The following is an 18756-nucleotide window of genomic DNA, read 5'->3' as shown; positions in this document are numbered from 1 at the left end:
AGGCTGGGCTTGGCCCCCCCTCTTTCATCTGCCATTGAGGATCCCACGGCCATAAAGGAGAAGAGAAACATTATCTTAATTTGACAAGTTTAAAGAACTTTTGCCTATCTTGGGCCGGACTGTGGCCCCCTTGGGAAGCTTTGGAACCTGCTTCTTCCGCTGGCGGGACTCAGCCTTAGGAATACCCAGGATCCACCACACGCTGGATACCCAAGTGACAATTTTCTTTTTTTTCTTTCTTCTCTTTTATCATTTATCTCTCATATCCTGACCTTATAATCGAGTAGATTGCTACCTGTTGGTAAAGTGCCTTTTCTTTGTACCTCACCTTGGCCAGCCATTTATATAATCTAGTTGGGGTGGAGCTATTCTGGCGCAGGTAACATAATCAACTAGCACATTTTATACATCCTCATCCCCCTATATTGTACTTAGAGCAACACCCTATCAAATATGGGGAAAAGGAAGCATTCAACATTGAGCCATCCCTCAAATTTAAAAGATAGTACTTCCATACTAAAGTACATCTCTGGGGCTATGGGGATGATAGACAAACAAATTGGCAATGTAGAGGGGAAAATCCTGACATCCAAAGATTATACCGCACAATCACCAACGAATGTGGTGATAATTGACGACTCTACTCAATGCAATAATGATGCCCTGAATAAAGACGCTATAGATAAAAATGGATGCATCCAAAATACTTCAGATTCAATATTCACATTGGATGACCTCTCACCTGCACCTAAACGCCGAAAAAAGCCGCCCCTAGTGAAGGCAGACAATATCTCTAAAAATAAATCTCCCAAGAATGATCTGGTACCCACATTTGATCGAAAGCCCCCAAAGAAATCATCTAGAAAGAAACTCCCGATCAATCCAGCTGACACGACCCGAACCCTCCTCGCAAACCTCTATGACCTGATAAATAGTATGAAATCAGCAATTGGGGCCACATTGGACTCCTTGTCGGAACGCTTAAAAGCGGTGGAGTGCAAGGTTGACGCGGGTGTGGGAATTATAAAGTCCCTAAACACAGAGACCTTACATGATACTAAACAAGGCTTTAGGGTAATACAGCTGAGTCAAACTTCTGAGTGCAATTCTCAACTCTTCCCCCAGGATAGGGCTGACGACCTACCCTTGATCCCAAAGATCTTGATTAATTCACAGGCACCACCTATATCTCCAAGCACTAGTTATACACATTTGACTCACAAGCCTCCGATCAGAACACAATCATTCACACATGCATCAATTATTAATCATGAATCAGCTATAACATCTCCGAATATTCCACCACTAATTAGGACAAAGCACCCCCAGGCAGTCAAAGGGAGGACCCATTATACTGGAACAAGACCTCCGAAGCCTATATATTTACCAAGCGACCTCCTACATCTTCCTCCGGAGGCAACCCCATACGTTGTGGTCCTGGCAAACGTCCCTCCCATAGGCGACCAATATCGTGAAACGTAGCCGGTGCTGAGGAACAAGGCCCTGAATTGGATAGGAACACGCCTGGGTCCTGGGATGGTGGGGGTTCTTTTTGATGATATACAAATGGCCAGAAGAGTCAAGTGGATAGGAAATAGGGAGAAAGCAGTGGAAGGAGACTGTGTGGTCCTTTCATTTAAGACCCCTGAACGGGTGCACAGCATTATCCATAAACTAGGTGTCAGGCAAGCCACCTGCCAAGGAATCTCACTACTACCCCTGGGGTTCTTTTACCCAAGACCCTGGGGGTGTAATTCAAGGAACTTGCAATCTGTAAATGATCAAGTATTAAATGTCCCGGACCCTATTCCCCTTAGTAATAGATTTCAATCACTTAACACGATAGAAGATGTGGATTGACTAACTAGGATTAAGAGAGATTCCCCACATGAAGATGCTCTGATCGCAAAAATAGAAAAGCCTACCAAAAATAGGGGAGATGTATTCCGTGAGACGGAACCCGACAGGAACATCACAGACATCCACTTGAATCCGGGAAATCTTCCCTTTCCAATAACTTACACTCTAGATGATGGATTATCCACATCAAGTATAGAGAAGGAATGTCCTCAACCACTCCAACACATGAAAACAGCTATACTCGATTGGAATCTGGCAGGCCTAACCAATAAGATTAACAACGAGCTCTGGGTGAACTTTATTGAGGAGTTTCCCTGTACATGTCTCCAGGAGACCTGGACACTAAATCCTGCCCATATAAATGGCTATAAGACATTTCATACACCAGCTGTACAGACCAACCATGGCAGGCCAAAAGGAGTCTTATGTACATATATTTCTAACAAGGCGTGGTTACACAACCCAAAAAAGCAAATCACGAAACCTTATTACCAACTGATAGAGTCTAATCTCGATCAGAATACACACTTAGGGGGTCATTACAACCTCAGCGGTCTTTTAACAAGACCGCCGAGGGACCGCCGTGCGGAAGACCGTCAGTAGTGGCGGTTTGCCGCTCGGCGTATTATGACCGTTGGCTGCCCTCCGTCGTTTTCAGATGGAGAGCCGCCAACAGCCATATTTGCGGGTGGCGGGGAAGTGGAGGTTGCTCCACCTCCACCGCCACGCCAACAGAACACCGCCCAGCCAATCACGTCCTGTGATTCTGCACGGCGGTGTTCTGTTGGCGATGTAGTGTCGGCGGAGCTGCCCCCATGGCTCCCGTCCCCTCCCGGCGGATCGACAGAACAGGTAAGTCGATCGTCCGTTAGGGGAGGGGGTGAGGGGTTGTTGTGTGTTGTGTGGGTGCATGGGGGTGTGCGTCTGTGTATATAGGGGGGTGTGTGAGCGCGTGTATGCTCGCGGGGTGTTGTGTGTTTTGGGAATGAGTGCGTGTATGTCTGTGGGTATGTCTGTATGGATGTGTGCGTGTATGTTTGAATGTGGGTGTACATGTCTGACTGTGTGTGTGGATGTTGGCATGTATGTCGGTGTGCGCGCGTGGATGTGTGTTGGTGGTGTCTGCGTGCGTGTCGGGTGTGTATGTGTAAGGTAATGTCAGGGGTCGGGGTGGGGAGGGGGGCCCTGCCACCTTTGGGGGGTGGCAGGGGTAGTGGGGGGGGTGTAGGGGAGGGAGTCAGAGTGGGGTGTGGGGGATACCCCTATCAGTGCCAGGGAAGGAATTCCCTGGCACTGATAGTGCTTACCGCCATGGATTTCATGGCGGTTCCTACCGCTGGAAATCCACGGTGGTACACCGGGTCAAAATACCGGCGGCGGTATTGTGATGGCTGCCGGGCTGGAGACCCAGGTCTCCAGCTCAGCGGGCGGAACGGAGAACCGGCGGATGACCATGGCGGTAACCGCCATGGTCATGATTCCACAAAGTAAGACCGCCAGCCTGTTGGCGGTCTTACCGCCGGTTTAACACCGACCGCCAGGGTTGTAATGACCCCCTTAGTACTCATTAACTTTTATAATACCGCACTGCCAAGAGAAGCCTCAAAAATGTTAACAGAGATGAGCGAGGATTTAGAGAAAATATGTGGGGGGCTGATTTTAATGTACATCTTTGTAAGGAACCCACGGGAAGGGTGTGTGGCTGGGACACCGAAGATATTGGCATAGGGCCGCACTTTTCACATACCACTCAAGGAGACACAATGAACTTAGTGGCCCAAAAACACAACTTGTCTCTTGTAAATGATTTATGCTCAAAAGAGTTACAGTTTAAACCAACCTTCAATGGAAGGGGTGTCAATACAGTGATTGACTACATTTTAATGTCAACTCATTTTGCACATTATTTTACTAACTACACAATTCACGATATTGCAATAAGTGACCATTTCCCCCAAAGCTTGGAACTGCTACTAACTCCTGCCCTAGAGGCCAAAGTTGGAAAGTTAACGATGTCGCGCCGCGTCCGCAAGCACGGGCTGCGCGGCATTCAATAAACACCGCGGCCAACAGGCAAGCCGCGGGGAAAGCCGCGGCTTGCGAGCAGGCCGCGGGGGAAGCCGCGAATCAGGCCAGGGGTCGCGGCACTCGCCGCGCCCCCTTCTTTCGTTTTTTCTGCAAGGGCAGACGTGGCAAGAGATGAGACTCCAAGCTGGGTCTCGAACCTGCCGCGCATATCGCATTTAGTGCGCTTTACATTCTGGTACATTAGGTGTATTAAGAAACCTTCTTTTCCCACCACTTACCGGCCACACAAGCAAAAGCCGGATTTTTGCACATGATTCCCTTTTATGCATGTCCTTCTCTTTCCCAGCATGCTGCTCACTTCCTCTCTTCCCAGCATGCATTGTTTCTCTTTGTTTAGACGCATGTTCTTTATTCATTGATATAACCTCTTCCCCAATCCAAGATGGTGGTGTTTCTACTTCCTGTTTTCTACTTCCTGTCTAGGGGTATATAAGGGGAATTCAGCTTCTTGCTCATTGCGTTGCAACACTCCTTTGGTGGTAGTCACGCTCCGGCTGGTTTCCTCTTGTGGATCCAGTTATTCTTGACCTGTCTTCGTCTCCAGTTTTCCTGTACTCTTGGATCTTCAGTTCTAACGTCCTTGTGTCCTCCTTCTGTTTCAGGGAGTTCCTGTTGGAGTTTTTTTACCCTTTTGGGTCGTTCCCCAACTCTCATCAACTTCGACGGTAAGCCCAGTGTAAACCGTGACAAACTATGGCAAATGATATTGAACTAACCGCGGGTAATGGCTATACATTAAGATGGACTCGGACTGATCCACAGGTATTATTGAAACATATACTAAGTGAACATAATCAAGCGTTCATTGATTGCCTCGGCGAAGATACGGCCCCAGGAAAATGCATAAGTGCATTCCTACAGATAACGCAAGCCGTGAAAGAAACTCTTATGATCAGGACGGGAGGGGCATGGAAAAAAAAAAGGAAACTGGCTGGTTTGACCATGACTGCACGAAAGCCCATACGAGACTTAAAAAAGCCCTAAGTGCCCCTACAAGATGCTCGACTGAAATACGTACCTGCAGACAGGCATACAAAACAGCCATAAAAAAGAGGAAACTTGCTTTGAGAGGGGAGTTATGGGATAACCTACACAGAGCTAGTCTTATGAAAGACAATGTCCTCTTCTGGAAAATAATAAATACACCTGTTCTAGGTAACAGCGATACTCCCAGAATAGAAATTGCAATCTCGAAGGAGGACTGGATTACGTACTTTTCCAAGATATATTGCCAACCTAATGACAGAGCCCCCCTGGACCCTTTAATGGCCTCAGACTCCCAGGAAGTCCTATACCCAGCAGTATCACCTCAGTTTACTTTAGAGGAGGTAGCGGAAGCCATAAATATAAGCAAAGCTGGGAAAGCGCCGGGGCCTGATGGCGTCCCAATTGACTTATACAAAGCTAACATTCACTTATGGGGTCCTCTATTGATGCAGGTATTGAGGGCTTTCTGTTCACAAGGCCTTCCATCGACCCGGCGCGACTCTATTATTATACCCATATATAAAAAAGGCGATCGCCTTAATCCAGCCTGTTATAGGCCTATTTCTCTCCTTGATACATCAGCCAAGAAGAAAATAATATTTTATCCCCAGTGCAGTACGGATTCCGTACAGGACTAGGTACCGTCGAACAGGCTCTAAATTTAAACATCTTAGTGGGGAAGTATGCGAAGATCAGAGAGGGTAATTTGCACCTGCCTCTTATAGATCTATCGTCAGCATTTGACTGCGTCCTGCACGAGAAGTTATGGGACATTCTAACAAGAATGGGGGTCGAATCAACAATAGTTCATTTCATAAGGGATTTGTATACAGGCTGTAGAGCAAGAGTAAGGTACGGGACGAGAGGGGAATGTACCAGGTCCTTTAGAATATATAGAGGGGTGCGTCAAGGTTGCATTCTTGCTTCACTTCTATTCTCATTATACATAAATAATCTAGAAAGAGAACTGACAGGTAAATGCAGAGACCTTCCTCAAATAGATAATCGCCCCGTCCCCACACTTCTTTATGCAGATGATGCAGTACTCATGGCCAGGACACCACTAGCCCTCCAGAAACTTTTAACCACCTGCATAAATTATATGACAGACCTGGGACCCACATTCAACCGCTCAAAAACCTTTATAATGAACTGTGGCAGGAAACTGAGTAAGTCCTACAATTTTACTATCCACGAGGATAAGGTGAAGATAGCCCCTACCTTTTCATATCTGGGCATAATGTTTGACAAACAGATCACTTGGGCACACTTTGTGAAGATAAAAAAAAAAGATCAGCTTATTAAAACAACGGCGGCCTTGAAGATCTTCTCTAAAAAGATAGGAGGGATTACCCCGATAAATATGGTAAAAATCTACAAGGCCAAGTGTATCCCTGCAGCCACTTACGGAGCATGTATTTGGGGGTATACTAACTGGAATGCGATTCAGACAGTGGAAAACGATTTCCTTAGACACTTGCTAATGATACCAAATAGCACATCATCATACATTAGTCACGCAGAACTTGGGGTCCACTATGTAATCGATCTGATAAAAATCCAGCCATTATTATTATGGCATAAGGTGTGGACCACTGAGCATACTGGACTAAACAAGGCCATTTTATCTGATTGCACAAGGCTAACACACTCGCTCAGAGTTCCCTGGCTGAGCTACATCATGACTTTTTAAAAAAAAATGGGTTGCAAAGATTATTACTTAAATCCACAATCACTGGAAAAAATAACCAGGAGAGAACTGAGGGTCTTGTCATTGAAGTATTTGGAAGAACAGAGACGGGAAAAGGAATAAAAAAAATCCACTGTAATGTCTAATCAACTAATTTTGTCTACGGATGCCATCCAGCCTTACCTAGTAAGCGTGGCAAACCCCCGACATCGATTTGTTCCTACAAGACTCCGTTTAGATATCTTCCATCGGCTAGAAACTTTCCCGACCATGAATGATTGGAGTATAATTTTAAGAGTTTGTCCTTGTGATGCAAAGGCCCCCCAATACACAATGCATGTGGTCCTTTTCTGCAAATTTTACAACTCACAAAGAAAACAGCTTTTATTGCCTTTTTTAAGGTCGATTCATTTGCGTCGGTGCCGCGACGCGTATTTTAGCTTACAGCTTTTATCCTCAATTGAAATGTGTGGAATTTTAGCAAACTTTTTATGCTCAGTATTAACCGTAAGGAATTCTATGGGAATCCTGGACTAATTTAATTGGATTGTTTGGAATTTTTTACCTTACGGAAAATACAAAAGAGAAAAACAAAAACTGCAAGGACACTTGATCTGGTATTGGTGTAAATCTATTAGGGGTTCATATACCTGTATTGAATGAATTTAGAATGTGCTTTTACTTCTTCTCCTTCTACTACTTACTTCTTTTATATATATTTATTTATTTATTACTAAATGTGTTATTACTTGATACTTTTATGGCCGGTTGAAAGCCAAATAAAGTCTGTTTGATGATGATGATGACTCATTTGTGTTATGTGTATCTACCCTGTATTTAAATTACTAATGTGAATAGTGAACATCTGTCTTTAAAGTCCCCATTTCAATTAGTGATTTAGAGCCTGATTTAAAGTTTGGCATACAGAGACTGGTGCCACAAATGTGACAGATATCCCATCAACATATATCCTAATGCACTTATAAGGCAAACATAATATCCATCAAGTTTATCAAGTTTGTCAGGAAGTACCTGTCCACTAAATTCTACATCAGGTCTTTAATCCCTAACAACAGTACTCCCACTTCCCCACACAATTATGATGGATTTGCCATAATTTCACTTTGTTCCCAGGAAGCAATCACTGTAGAATACTGTACCTGGAATGTCCCTTGAGTGACATTAAAGACCACCCTGTCTCTGAACCAGTGATCTCCCATCTCTCCTTCATGTTCCGATTCCATGACTAGAGATCCTTCACTGCTCATGTTGTAGTAAATGTTGAGGATGTTTGAATCAGAGCCAGACATAAAATAGTAGAGCACCAACTGGGGAAAGAATGGGGACCAATGTTACTCGAAGTACTTCTTCAAATGAAGGGCAGGCATGTTCGCCATCCGTCATATCAGATTTGATCCTCAAAAAGCTCGTAAGATGGAGGAGCGCCTTTTTGGAAGCTAAATATCACAATCTTCCTTGACAAGATTATGGGGGTTATTCTAACTTTGGAGGAGGTGTTAATCCGTCCCAAAAGTGACGGAAAAGTGACGGATTTACCACCAGCCGTATTACGAGTCCATTATATCCTATGGAACTCGTAATACGGCTGGTGGTATATCCGTCACTTTACCGTCACTTTTGGGACGGATTAACACTCCTCCAAAGTTAGAATAACCCCCTATATCAGGACACAAGGTATCAGAACTTTATGATAAGAATATCTGTTATCGTTTTGACTTCACCAGAAATATTCTTAATCATTTAAAACATAATTTCCCTTCTTCCATACCCACTGGTCACCCACAAGAATATGTAATTCATTCTCCCTTTTTGCGAGCCACCATGCCAATCAAGCCATCAAAGCTGATGGCTAAAACTGACCCAACATCAGCACAATGTGTAACTCATGCTTTTAATGACTCTTTTTTGACAATTGTCCCTGAAAAAATGCACACTATTGCTCAACAAAACCCTGGTTTCAATGCAACCCAACAAGCAAGCCTGATGTGGTACTAACTCCATCACAACCCCCTGCCCTTTTAATGCCATCAGACTATTAGAAAATCCTCGTGCATAGGCCAGCTCACCTCTGCATGGAGTGGCCCAATCCCCACTTTCTGGCCCCAGCCTATCTGAGATAATTCAGGAAAACAGTCAAATTCTTCCTGTTGATCGAAGCTTATCTTTAAGAGTGTGGTTGTGGGATGGGAATAGATTCAAGACAGTGGTGAGCTACCTAGCAATAGAACGTATTTGACATAATTTGTCAGTTTAGAGGCTATTAAATATTACATAACAATGTGTCTGTTTTACCCTTTGTTCCTGTCATTCTTATAGTCAGGAGTCACTAAAAATCCTGATTGTTTGCTTTTTTTGGTATCTCACTAAAATGTTCATCTCAGAGCCATTCCAAATAGCCTTCATTTTAAGATCATTTTCCAATAATGCTGAGAATTTTAAGCATAATTTATTCATAAAATGTTATTTGTATAGCACTGACCAGGAAACAAGGCCAATGGTGAAAAAGGCAGAAAACATTAATACATTAGTAATGACAAGAAATGTATAGTCTAGAGAACATAGTACATAATAAAACTCTGTGGAGCTGGAGCAATAGCAGTGAGAGCAGGGTTGAAGATGGTTAACTATTTAAATAGATCTTGAAGATGTGACTCTTTAGGAATGTTCAGGTTCTTCACAAGATCATCATGAACTAATCATTAATTTCAGGACAAAACTGAACTGCTATTCGACCACTCATCTACCATTCCCTAAAAGTCTTCTTAAATGGAGATTACATGCAACATCGTATTGCGTCTGTTCTTTAGGATCCAACAGGAAACGTGACACGAAATTTGCATGTTCATAAAAATGTTTTATTTCAAGTTTTCATCCTTTAAACATGATTGGCCAGATGTAAGGAGGCATTTTGCGGTCACAAAAGGCCCAACTTACAAAATCAGGCAGTTTAAGACTGCAAAAAGGCTTTATGGCACGCAACAAACCCAAATTGTGATTCAGTAATATGCTCCTGAATCACAATTTGAGTTTGCGACTCAATACCGAATTGATATATGGAGGGGCTTGTTTAGGGTGTCCCTTCCAAATATTGATTCGTAATGGGAAACATGATTTTTTTTTTACTGAAATCAGTTTGTAAAAACAATAGTATTTTACTGACTAAGTAAATGTAGTGGTAACCCATTTGTAAATGCTCTTTCCTTTGTTAATGTTGACAAAAACATGTTTTAAGTGTAGGCAGTGGTTCAATAGAACACAATTTGTTTTAGTAAAACTTCATTTTTTTAATGCAGCCAGTTTTCCTTTGAGTAAAACTAACTGTGTTAAAAACAAATAGTTTATTTAAAGCAATCACAGACATGGTGGTCTGCTGACCCCAGTAGACCACCACCCCAGTCATGGCAGCGAATCACAGTGGGTAGAAATTTGTGACATACCTCATTAATATTTATGAGGAATTACAACTAGTATTTTGCAACAAGTACTTCATACATCTGGCTCAAAATCTATTCCATTTTCGATCACAAACTCTTTTCTCCATATGTTTAGACACACAGTCCATTTTTCTAAAATGAAAGGCCAATACTGGATACAACTATAAAAAAAATGATCCAACTTACAAAACATGTACCATCGTTCGTTGCATTGAAGGTTGGACTGGTCAGCATGGCTGTGACCGCCTTACCATCTGTTTTGTTGTTTGTAGCATAAATAAAATAGCCTGCATTAAGAGCAAAGTATACACAGTTTAGAGTGTGCCTTCCACAATATAGGATAATTCAAATGACTTTACATATGGAGACCTGGGTACTTCTAATTACAGAACCCAGGAATCTATGAAATGCACTTGCAAAAGAAAGAATGTTCACAGGCTCTTCAGACCTGACCAGCATTACTCCAACAAAGCTTATCTCAGCTGCTGACATGCTGGAGAAGACATCTTCTGCTCTTTACTTATCCTCCTTCTTGAGTAACATCCAAACCAAATAATCCCTGACCTCTTGATTGCAGCTCATCAGATACACCATGTTAGTAAACAGTGATGAGTAATATGCATGATGAATGGATTGCTTTGGATTGTCTGGCATAAATCAACAGTAATCACAAAATAAGAAGATTGGTCTCCCTCCTTTGTCGCACAGTCCTGACCATTCTGGGAACATAATCAGAGTAGCTACACGATTTTAGTGAAGATTGATCATTGTTTAGAAAGAGATGAGCAAGGAAAAAAAACATAAGATAATGACTATGCCTGTATGCATTTGTTGTAGAAGGCGTACAAGTTCCATAAACAGTTTAGTAGCTACAATGCAAGCTCCTCATTTCGAAAGATGCAACGGAAGGCACTCTTGAAAGATGTACATACCCTCAGGGCTGTTGCTGGTGTGGTCCCTGGGTGGTCCAATCTCGTTGGTCCTTGACCAGCCCAAATCTGACGCGGCCTCTGTCCACATACAGAATGTATTTTCGAAGTGGCACACCTTGTACGACGTGCCTTAAAAAGGAGAATATGTGTATGAGACGTGATTTGTTTCATTCTATCTCTCCCTTCTCCTATATACGTCTCAATGAAGATCGTGACTCTCACTCACACAAGCTTTAAGAAATATTATGAGACCCAAATCCCGACACCTTCAGAGCTCTGGAAAGGAATCCTCCACAGTTACTTAATCTATGTTACATGAGGGGTTTCAAGACCCGATGCCTCTTATGGGTGACCACTGCACAGAAAAGGAACAACTGGCAGGTGACACCTTAAAGGCAACATTGTACGAACTAATAGCATGAAGTTGAAGGCTGAACATCCCTTCCTGCGACTATATAGAGCCCCTCCACCGAAAATATCCATGCACTTGATGTCCCACTAAAGCTAAGTGGCCAAGACTTTAGCTACCAGAGAGCTACACTAAAAAGCATCACGTTACTCATGGAACAAGCATAAAGTGATGGTTAACGTGTCTGGAATACACCCTGAGAATTGTTGTTTAAGTTCATGAACCACAGCATGGTAAAAAAAATAAGTTTAGGTACTCCAGTTTTGGTGTGAGTCTGCAGTGATTTCAGCATCAGAGGCACCACTGTGGTAGCCAGCCCAAGACCAGCAGGAGTAATACGTGGCTGCAGGTGTAAAAGAAAGAGAGATAGGAAGAAGTAGGGATAAAACTATCAGCTTAGAAGGCCTTAGTGAAGGGCATGCTCATATTGCTGACTGATCCCCAGATAAGATTAGCTGAGGCTCTGCTTCCTACAGAATATTTTGGTAGGTTTCTTGGTCACTTTGTTTAAAATACCCTATTTCAAATAACTCAAAGTGCTCTATAAATATGAAACCTCACTTTAAAATTGTAGAATTTATGATCGTTTAGAATGTAGATTTCTATTTCAAATAAAGAAAATATATCTACCTGTCATGCCATGGACCCTGTGAATTTTTATTCTATTTACTCTTTCCAAGCATCTATTATTAACAAAAAAGTTGTCTCTCCCGCTCCAAAATGTTCAAATACGTTGCCTTGTATGGCAGCTTCCTCTGTATATCACCTTGAGAACTGAAGAAAGCCAGAGCTCTGTGTAAGGTTTGTCATAGGCCACAAATATAAATACTACATTGCTGCTCAAGTCATATTAATACATTGTTGCCACCAGATAAACTATAGCAGAGGCCAAACTCCCACTGTGAGACACTTGGGGTCATACAGCGACCATTAGAGGATCTGCCGGCCCACCAGGTCACTAAGGTTATGGCCTCTGCTCACCTGGTTGAGGACAGCTCACCAGATTTAGAGATGCCCATCTGCCCGACAGGGATCTCTATGACTTTAGTGGGCCTGCCACTCTGTTGGCTGCATTAAAGGCATTGATTCTTTACCAAGTGGGCTATAATATTGGTAATACTAGTCAGCAAAGCGTTTTTTGTTTTCTTTAACAAACTCCCAAAGCAGGGATGTGCTATTGAAAAACAAAACATAAATGGTTCTGATATGCTGGATGCTTTAATGCTGCACATTTCGGTTGGATTCCTGTTCAGAAGAACCAGGCTTTCCCTGACCATTCCGAACAGGAAACATATACACCGGAAGGGCAGCCCTAAACAGGACGGTTGTTCTGACGTAGATTGACTGGTGGCCTTACGGCGGACATGCTGTCGGCAAGGGTGGAGCCAGGTGAGGTCTCACCGGCAGGAACCTAGCACTTCACACACTTACCCGGAGCAGACAAACCACAAGCCTGGAGGACGAGGCAGCTGCCACTTTGTAGCAGATGATTCACATCAGCCAAACTGTGTATAGCACCTTTATCTTGCTTGGCCTCAATCTGGCACCCTCCACCACACTCAGCTCCTGACTGTGTCTTCCTATTGCAAATCATCCGAGTTCAGCAAAATGGTCTTCACTAAACTATTCTATGTCCCCTGTCATCGGCACTCCCACCTCTCGACACATTACAGTGCCCCTACATCTGTCTCAAGCCTCATCGAGACACAGATAACCAACTCATTCAATATTGATCTATTCATGAGTTAAGGGTGGTGAGACATACTCAGAACTTTAACCTCTGACACTGTTGAGGATGTGTGGAAGATAATTTACTCATTGATCGATGATGTTACTTACGACTAAGGGACATGGTAACAAACAATATAAATATACAAGAATGTCGGATAGAGGAGTTGGGTGGATATTTCTGTGCCCCAACAATTTAGAAATCATTGATAACTCAGTGCCCTGTTATAGATCATTATGTCTTCATATTATGTGGAGGCCAGCAGTAAGAGTATAAAAACATGTTTCCATTTTTCACATCAATTCTCATTTGTAATAGAAAATGGCAACTCTTCAATGATCTTTTATTGCAGGCCATTTGTGATGCCACAAGCCTACTCTCAGAGGTAGCTGAGAGCGTGGAAGATAACTTACTTAGCAAAATGTCAATGCATCGTAAACAATTAAAGTGCCCAATGGCTTTTCATCTCTGTTTCTTTAGATCATTACACTGCTGGAGTTCGTTACAGTAAATATTTCCAATTTTTCTCTGGTTCATAAGAAGACACCAGACTGAGGATTTAAAATAGGGTTGGGATGAAAAGTGATGATGGAATCGTGATATAGAGAATAAAATACAGCCTTTGGTCGATTTATTCTTTATGGGCACAGGACTCCTCAGTGGCTTGCAATGTGTATTTACAAACTATCGCAGGTGGCAGTTTAACCCATGGAGCACAAAGGGTACAAGTGAAACTCACAGTCTGCTTCGTCAGCACTAGATCCACAGTCGGCGGTGCCATCACAAACCCGATCCGGCTCAACACACGACCCCTCGGTGCATTGGAACCAATCCTGCGGGCACACACGCTGGGGCTCTAGATGAAGTAGGATTGAGAGAAGGGATCAGAGTTATTGGACATATATATCAGGAATCCATCCACACTGCCATCTCTCACGAACAGCATGCTAACCAAGGCCTGAAGCTAGAGATCCAGACCTCATCCGTTCCATGGACAGCAGGTGGAGGAAGAGATTCTTTGTGTCAATTCTGATGTGTATTTAAATGAAAGAATTGTGTATGTAGGGAATTGTCAAAGAGGGGTAATCCCTTGCGTAGCTGTTCTTGCAGCTAGTCTCTGTGTATTGCTTTTTTAAGGAAGATGTAATTTTCAATCCACTGGAATGTCTTCCATCTGCTTTAAAAAAAAAGAGAGATCTTTAGCTGGATATTTACTTAAGCTACATATGTTAAGAAAGTGGGATATGGTGGGAAAGTCAAGGAGACGTAAGGCAATGAGGATCATATTTACTATTGCAAAACACACTACAAAATTGCAAAATGTGTTTTTTATTCATAAATTGGCTTCCTCACACTAAGATTTTATATGAGCAACTCTAGGACTAAGGGAATGAAGTGAGTGGGAAGTGAGTGGGGAGTGGGTTGGGTGTGACATGGAAGGCATGCCCTCTACGTTTATGAAAAGCCACAAACGTGTATTTATATATTTATTTCACATTTGTACATAGCACAGCTCTTCCTAAAACAGGCAGCAATGTGGTTTACTAAAGGAACGGCAGATAGGCGTCTGGAGCTCCAGAACTGTGGTAACTAGAATCTCTTTACAGTAGCAGAAAATAAAAAACAATGAAGTCTAACTTACATTAAATTCAGCATTATATACAAAATAGCAACACCTGGGCGAGAGGGGTGTTGAGTTAGATGGAAAACAGAAGTGCGAAGACAGTTGGGGAGTTGAGGTGATACAAGGGAAGAGGAGGTCATTTACAAGGAAGAGGAAGGTTTTCTCTACAGAAAAAAACAGTTTCCTTGTAGAATAAAAAACGGTTGGCAACTGCATTTGCACTTACACTGCAGAATTGCTCGTACACATATGTGTGTATGTTTTGGACTAGAAAAATGAATTCACAAAAGGTTTCTAGGCGAACGCCTGTATCCCTGTGATTCTAACAGCTTTAAATATGGACACTGGAAAAAGCTTGTACGTATCAAAAAGATTTGCTGGACCCTGGCAGATCTACAGTTCCTATTTTTTTGTGAATCACTCCTTGGAGTGCCCATGAAGGTTCTTATTCAGGGTTTGTACCGATCACTGCATTAGTGATCTTGCATTGAGGAGTCTGGCAAGAAAGGAGCTGGTGTGGAGGTCATGGGTAAGGTGAGGAAAATAGTGGGGGGAACAGGTGAGAAAAGCAAGGTAAGACGTGATTGGTTCAAATGTCACCAAAGAAGAAAGGTGTAAACAGGCTCCAAAGCTCACGTGGAAGTGCACAGTGCTGGAACGATATATCGTCAATGGCCAAGTCCGCTCTGTTGGAAAAATTCCTAGTAGATGAGAGAGTTATCTGTGGGTAAAAGAAAGAGAAAGAGCTGGTTGTAGAGTAAATGTTTTTCAACTGTGGCTGGCTAGATTCTCCTTACCCAAACTGCAACACTTTACCCTGCTGACACCACATCTCCACAAATGTGGCCACTCTCCGGTTGGCAATAGGAACCTCAGCACCATATGCAAAGCAATGCTGGAACTACTAAGTCTACTGCGATGCCATAACACCAGCCATAACCACAGCTGTAACATGAGCCCTCCCACCTGCAGTTCAAACATCACCTAAGTGCCAAATAAAAACAAGAACAACATGGCCTCCTGAGCCACATGAATTGATGATACAGGATTTATCCTCAGAATGAAGGTGGTGTTTCTTTGCTTGCTGGCCTTGGTCTGCCGCAAGTGTTTTGATGTTTCGTGAAGGGCCATCTACAGCAAAACTCCCCTTATCCAGCTAATGATACACAACTCTGATGTTCCTTGAGATGGATTGGTTTGTTCAGGAATCACAAGATTTTCACAAAGGCTGCTGCCTCTTAAAAGAAGGTAGGGCAGAGTGCATCACGTCAGTTCGTTCAGTGATATGAAAATGACCCTACCAGATCCCTCCAGCTCTTGAGCATATGTTTCAAACTCTTACAGATTCCATAGAGGCTGCTTTGGTATTATAGATTTTTACCATGTGGATAAATTAATCTGCTGCGCATTTGGGGTCTCCATGATCTATCATGAAAAATCATCCTAATGGGAATGGAGCATGCTCGGGCTTGTGATGAAAATGGGTGTTCTTTACAGTGCCACTCTATGGCCTAGGGGAAGAGTATGCCCACCACCCGCAACCATCTGCACCAATAAACCCCTGACTAGCAGTGCCTAAGGGTCACCATTCAAAATGTTGGTGCAGATTGTGGTAGCACTTCTCTTGGAGAAGTGTGGCACAATGGTTAGAGTGGCAGACCCTGATGCAGAGATCTGGCCCGGGACCAGGGTTCAAATTCCTGCCTCGGTGAGTCTTGGGCTCAATTCCCTTGGACCAGATAATTCTCGCCTCGGTGCCTATTCTAATTAATGGGTCCCACTCTGTAACTCTAGGCAATAGCTTGCTTAATCTCCACAACGGCCCTCACAGCGCTTGGATGCCTGGCTTCACCCTGGGGCTGTCCAGGAGTGGGCGCCTCACAGGGAAAAGCCAGGAGGGGTTCCACAGCGGTATGCATACAGCACCTTGAGACCCTAACGGGTGAGTAGTGCGCTATACAAGTGCAAAGTTTACAGTTTTACAGTTTTCTAAGAAGCAAAAAGCCCATCGCAGGTATGCACCTTTATTAAGGATCCACAGCATTGTGCTATACTCAGCCCTGGCACCTTTTATTGATGTTTTTAATCTTTATTTTCGCCTTTAAATACTGATCAATTTTCATTCAGATGATCTTCCTTCATCTTAACAGTTAGTGAAGTTCAATTCTCACTGAAGTAATCTCCTGACTTCATGATGCTTTGCTTTCATAGAAGCTCTACAGAGGAGCAGCACCACCCTATTACAGGTAATAACACTGAATGCTACAGAGTTTACTCATTTATTCTGTAACAATTCTCCACTTTGTCTCATATAGTTTATGTCAGTCAGTCCCCATTCATAATCCCCACCCACCACTACCTTTAACCTGCAGCCCTTGCTTTATCCTGCACAGTGCTGTACTGGCTCTAATGCAAAAAAATCGAATGGTTCCGATTACAACTGTAGATATCCTTTGCGGCCACAAGGCTCAAAAGTAGAGGGGGGCACATAGACTAAAGGAAGGCCCTATCAGTGGCTGGTATATCCATGTGAGAAACATTTAGATATAACGAATCTCAATGCAATTTATTTATGTAGTTATTGGTTATCCAGGATATGCTTTAAATGGGCAGGTACTCAATACCTGAACTTCTTTATTCCGAAAGGGAAAGTACTTGCACTTCTTAGCATGGATGCAATACTTTTAATAGTAGAGTAACTGCACTTCTCAATAGCAAAAAGGTACTCTGTGATAGTGGGTACTTGCACTTCTATATTTCCATTTCAAGCACTGGTTAACCTGAAAATCGGGGCTGTTGCAGCCCTTCTGGACCTCAGACAAGAAAAGCGAAACATGCACTGTACAGAATTGTTTTAAAGGATGTGTAGCATCAAATAGCTTCAATGTTATCCCTATTAAGGAAGTAACAAATAGGACACCATATGCAGCATGTAGAAGAAGCAGACACATTCAACAAGTGCTTGATCTAGGGAGTGTTCACTCTTGGTGCATGAGGGCCAGATCCATCCTAGATGTGTGTGATATTTGAATGAGATACAAATATTTGATGTAACTAGGAATATTTTACATAATGGTTATCCTCTAAAGTGAGCAAGGTTCCCAAAGTTGTGGACCACTGTTAGGCTCCTCTGACTATCACATAGCTCATTTGTAGCCTTTTATCAAAGGATGTAACTGAAACACTAACGATGAAGAGCAAATTGTGAGTTTACACACTTTAATGAAAAACTCCTACTTTTAGTCATCAATGAATCAATGCAAAGGATGAGATTCCAATTTTAATCTAGACGCAGTGTCAACTTTGAAAGTTCCTGTAGCTGATGGGTGTAGACAACACACTTTTAGGAGTAATGAGGAAGTGAGAATTCCACAAAAGCTGCACAACAGGGATGGACCGTGGCAGAGATTGTTTACAGGAGATGGGGAACTCACTAGGGGAAGAGAAAATGTGGTGGTTCACGAGCACAGAGTAGCATGTAGTGCAGCACATATGGACTAGAGTTGGTAGGTGGCGCATGTGTCAGCAATCAGTGGTGGCATATTGAAGACATAGCCCAAAGCACAGGTGACATGTGCAGGATGATGTATGCATTCTGTAGCAATGGCAACTCAACCGTGAGTTCAGAATAGGCTGTCTGATGCAGAACTGGCATGCATCAGTCATTGTATGGGCGTAAAGATGGAATATAACAGAAATGGAGCTTGGCGTTCACATCTGGCGTAAGGTAAAGGTGACTCATGACAGAGCTGGAATACAGCAAAAGTGAAGGATACCAGTGAAGTGGTATAAGTGAACATGACATGCAGTAAAGATAGCCGGGCACAGAGGTGGCAGACGAAAGAGGTGGCTTGTCTGTGACTTCATGGATATGTTTCACATTTCTTTTTTTTTTACATTGATAAGAGCATTGTGGATGAAGGTCCTGTGAGGACAAGGAAACTTATTGTAAAAGTGAAACAAGCATGATTGTATTGGTCAA

The 18756-nt window shown here is 42.9% G+C and overlaps 1 protein-coding gene across 1 annotated transcript in view; it reads right to left on the bottom strand.

Annotated features, from left to right (window-relative positions):
* The window catches only part of MAMDC4 (MAM domain containing 4), a 223816-nt gene that overhangs the window by 148204 nt on the left and 56856 nt on the right, over window positions 1–18756 (bottom strand). The window contains exons 6-10 of the mRNA XM_069241436.1: window positions 15411–15495; window positions 13890–14006; window positions 11013–11141; window positions 10267–10367; window positions 7786–7953 (exon numbers count right to left, since the gene is read on the bottom strand). Of these exons, the coding sequence (XP_069097537.1) occupies window positions 7786–7953; window positions 10267–10367; window positions 11013–11141; window positions 13890–14006; window positions 15411–15495 (600 nt within the window). The remainder of the gene's footprint in view (window positions 1–7785; window positions 7954–10266; window positions 10368–11012; window positions 11142–13889; window positions 14007–15410; window positions 15496–18756) is intronic.

The sequence above is a fragment of the Pleurodeles waltl genome, chromosome 6 (genome assembly GCF_031143425.1).
Source record: "Pleurodeles waltl isolate 20211129_DDA chromosome 6, aPleWal1.hap1.20221129, whole genome shotgun sequence".
Classification (NCBI taxonomy): Eukaryota; Metazoa; Chordata; class Amphibia; order Caudata; family Salamandridae; genus Pleurodeles; species Pleurodeles waltl.
This window is presented reverse-complemented; position numbering and strand designations above follow the sequence as displayed.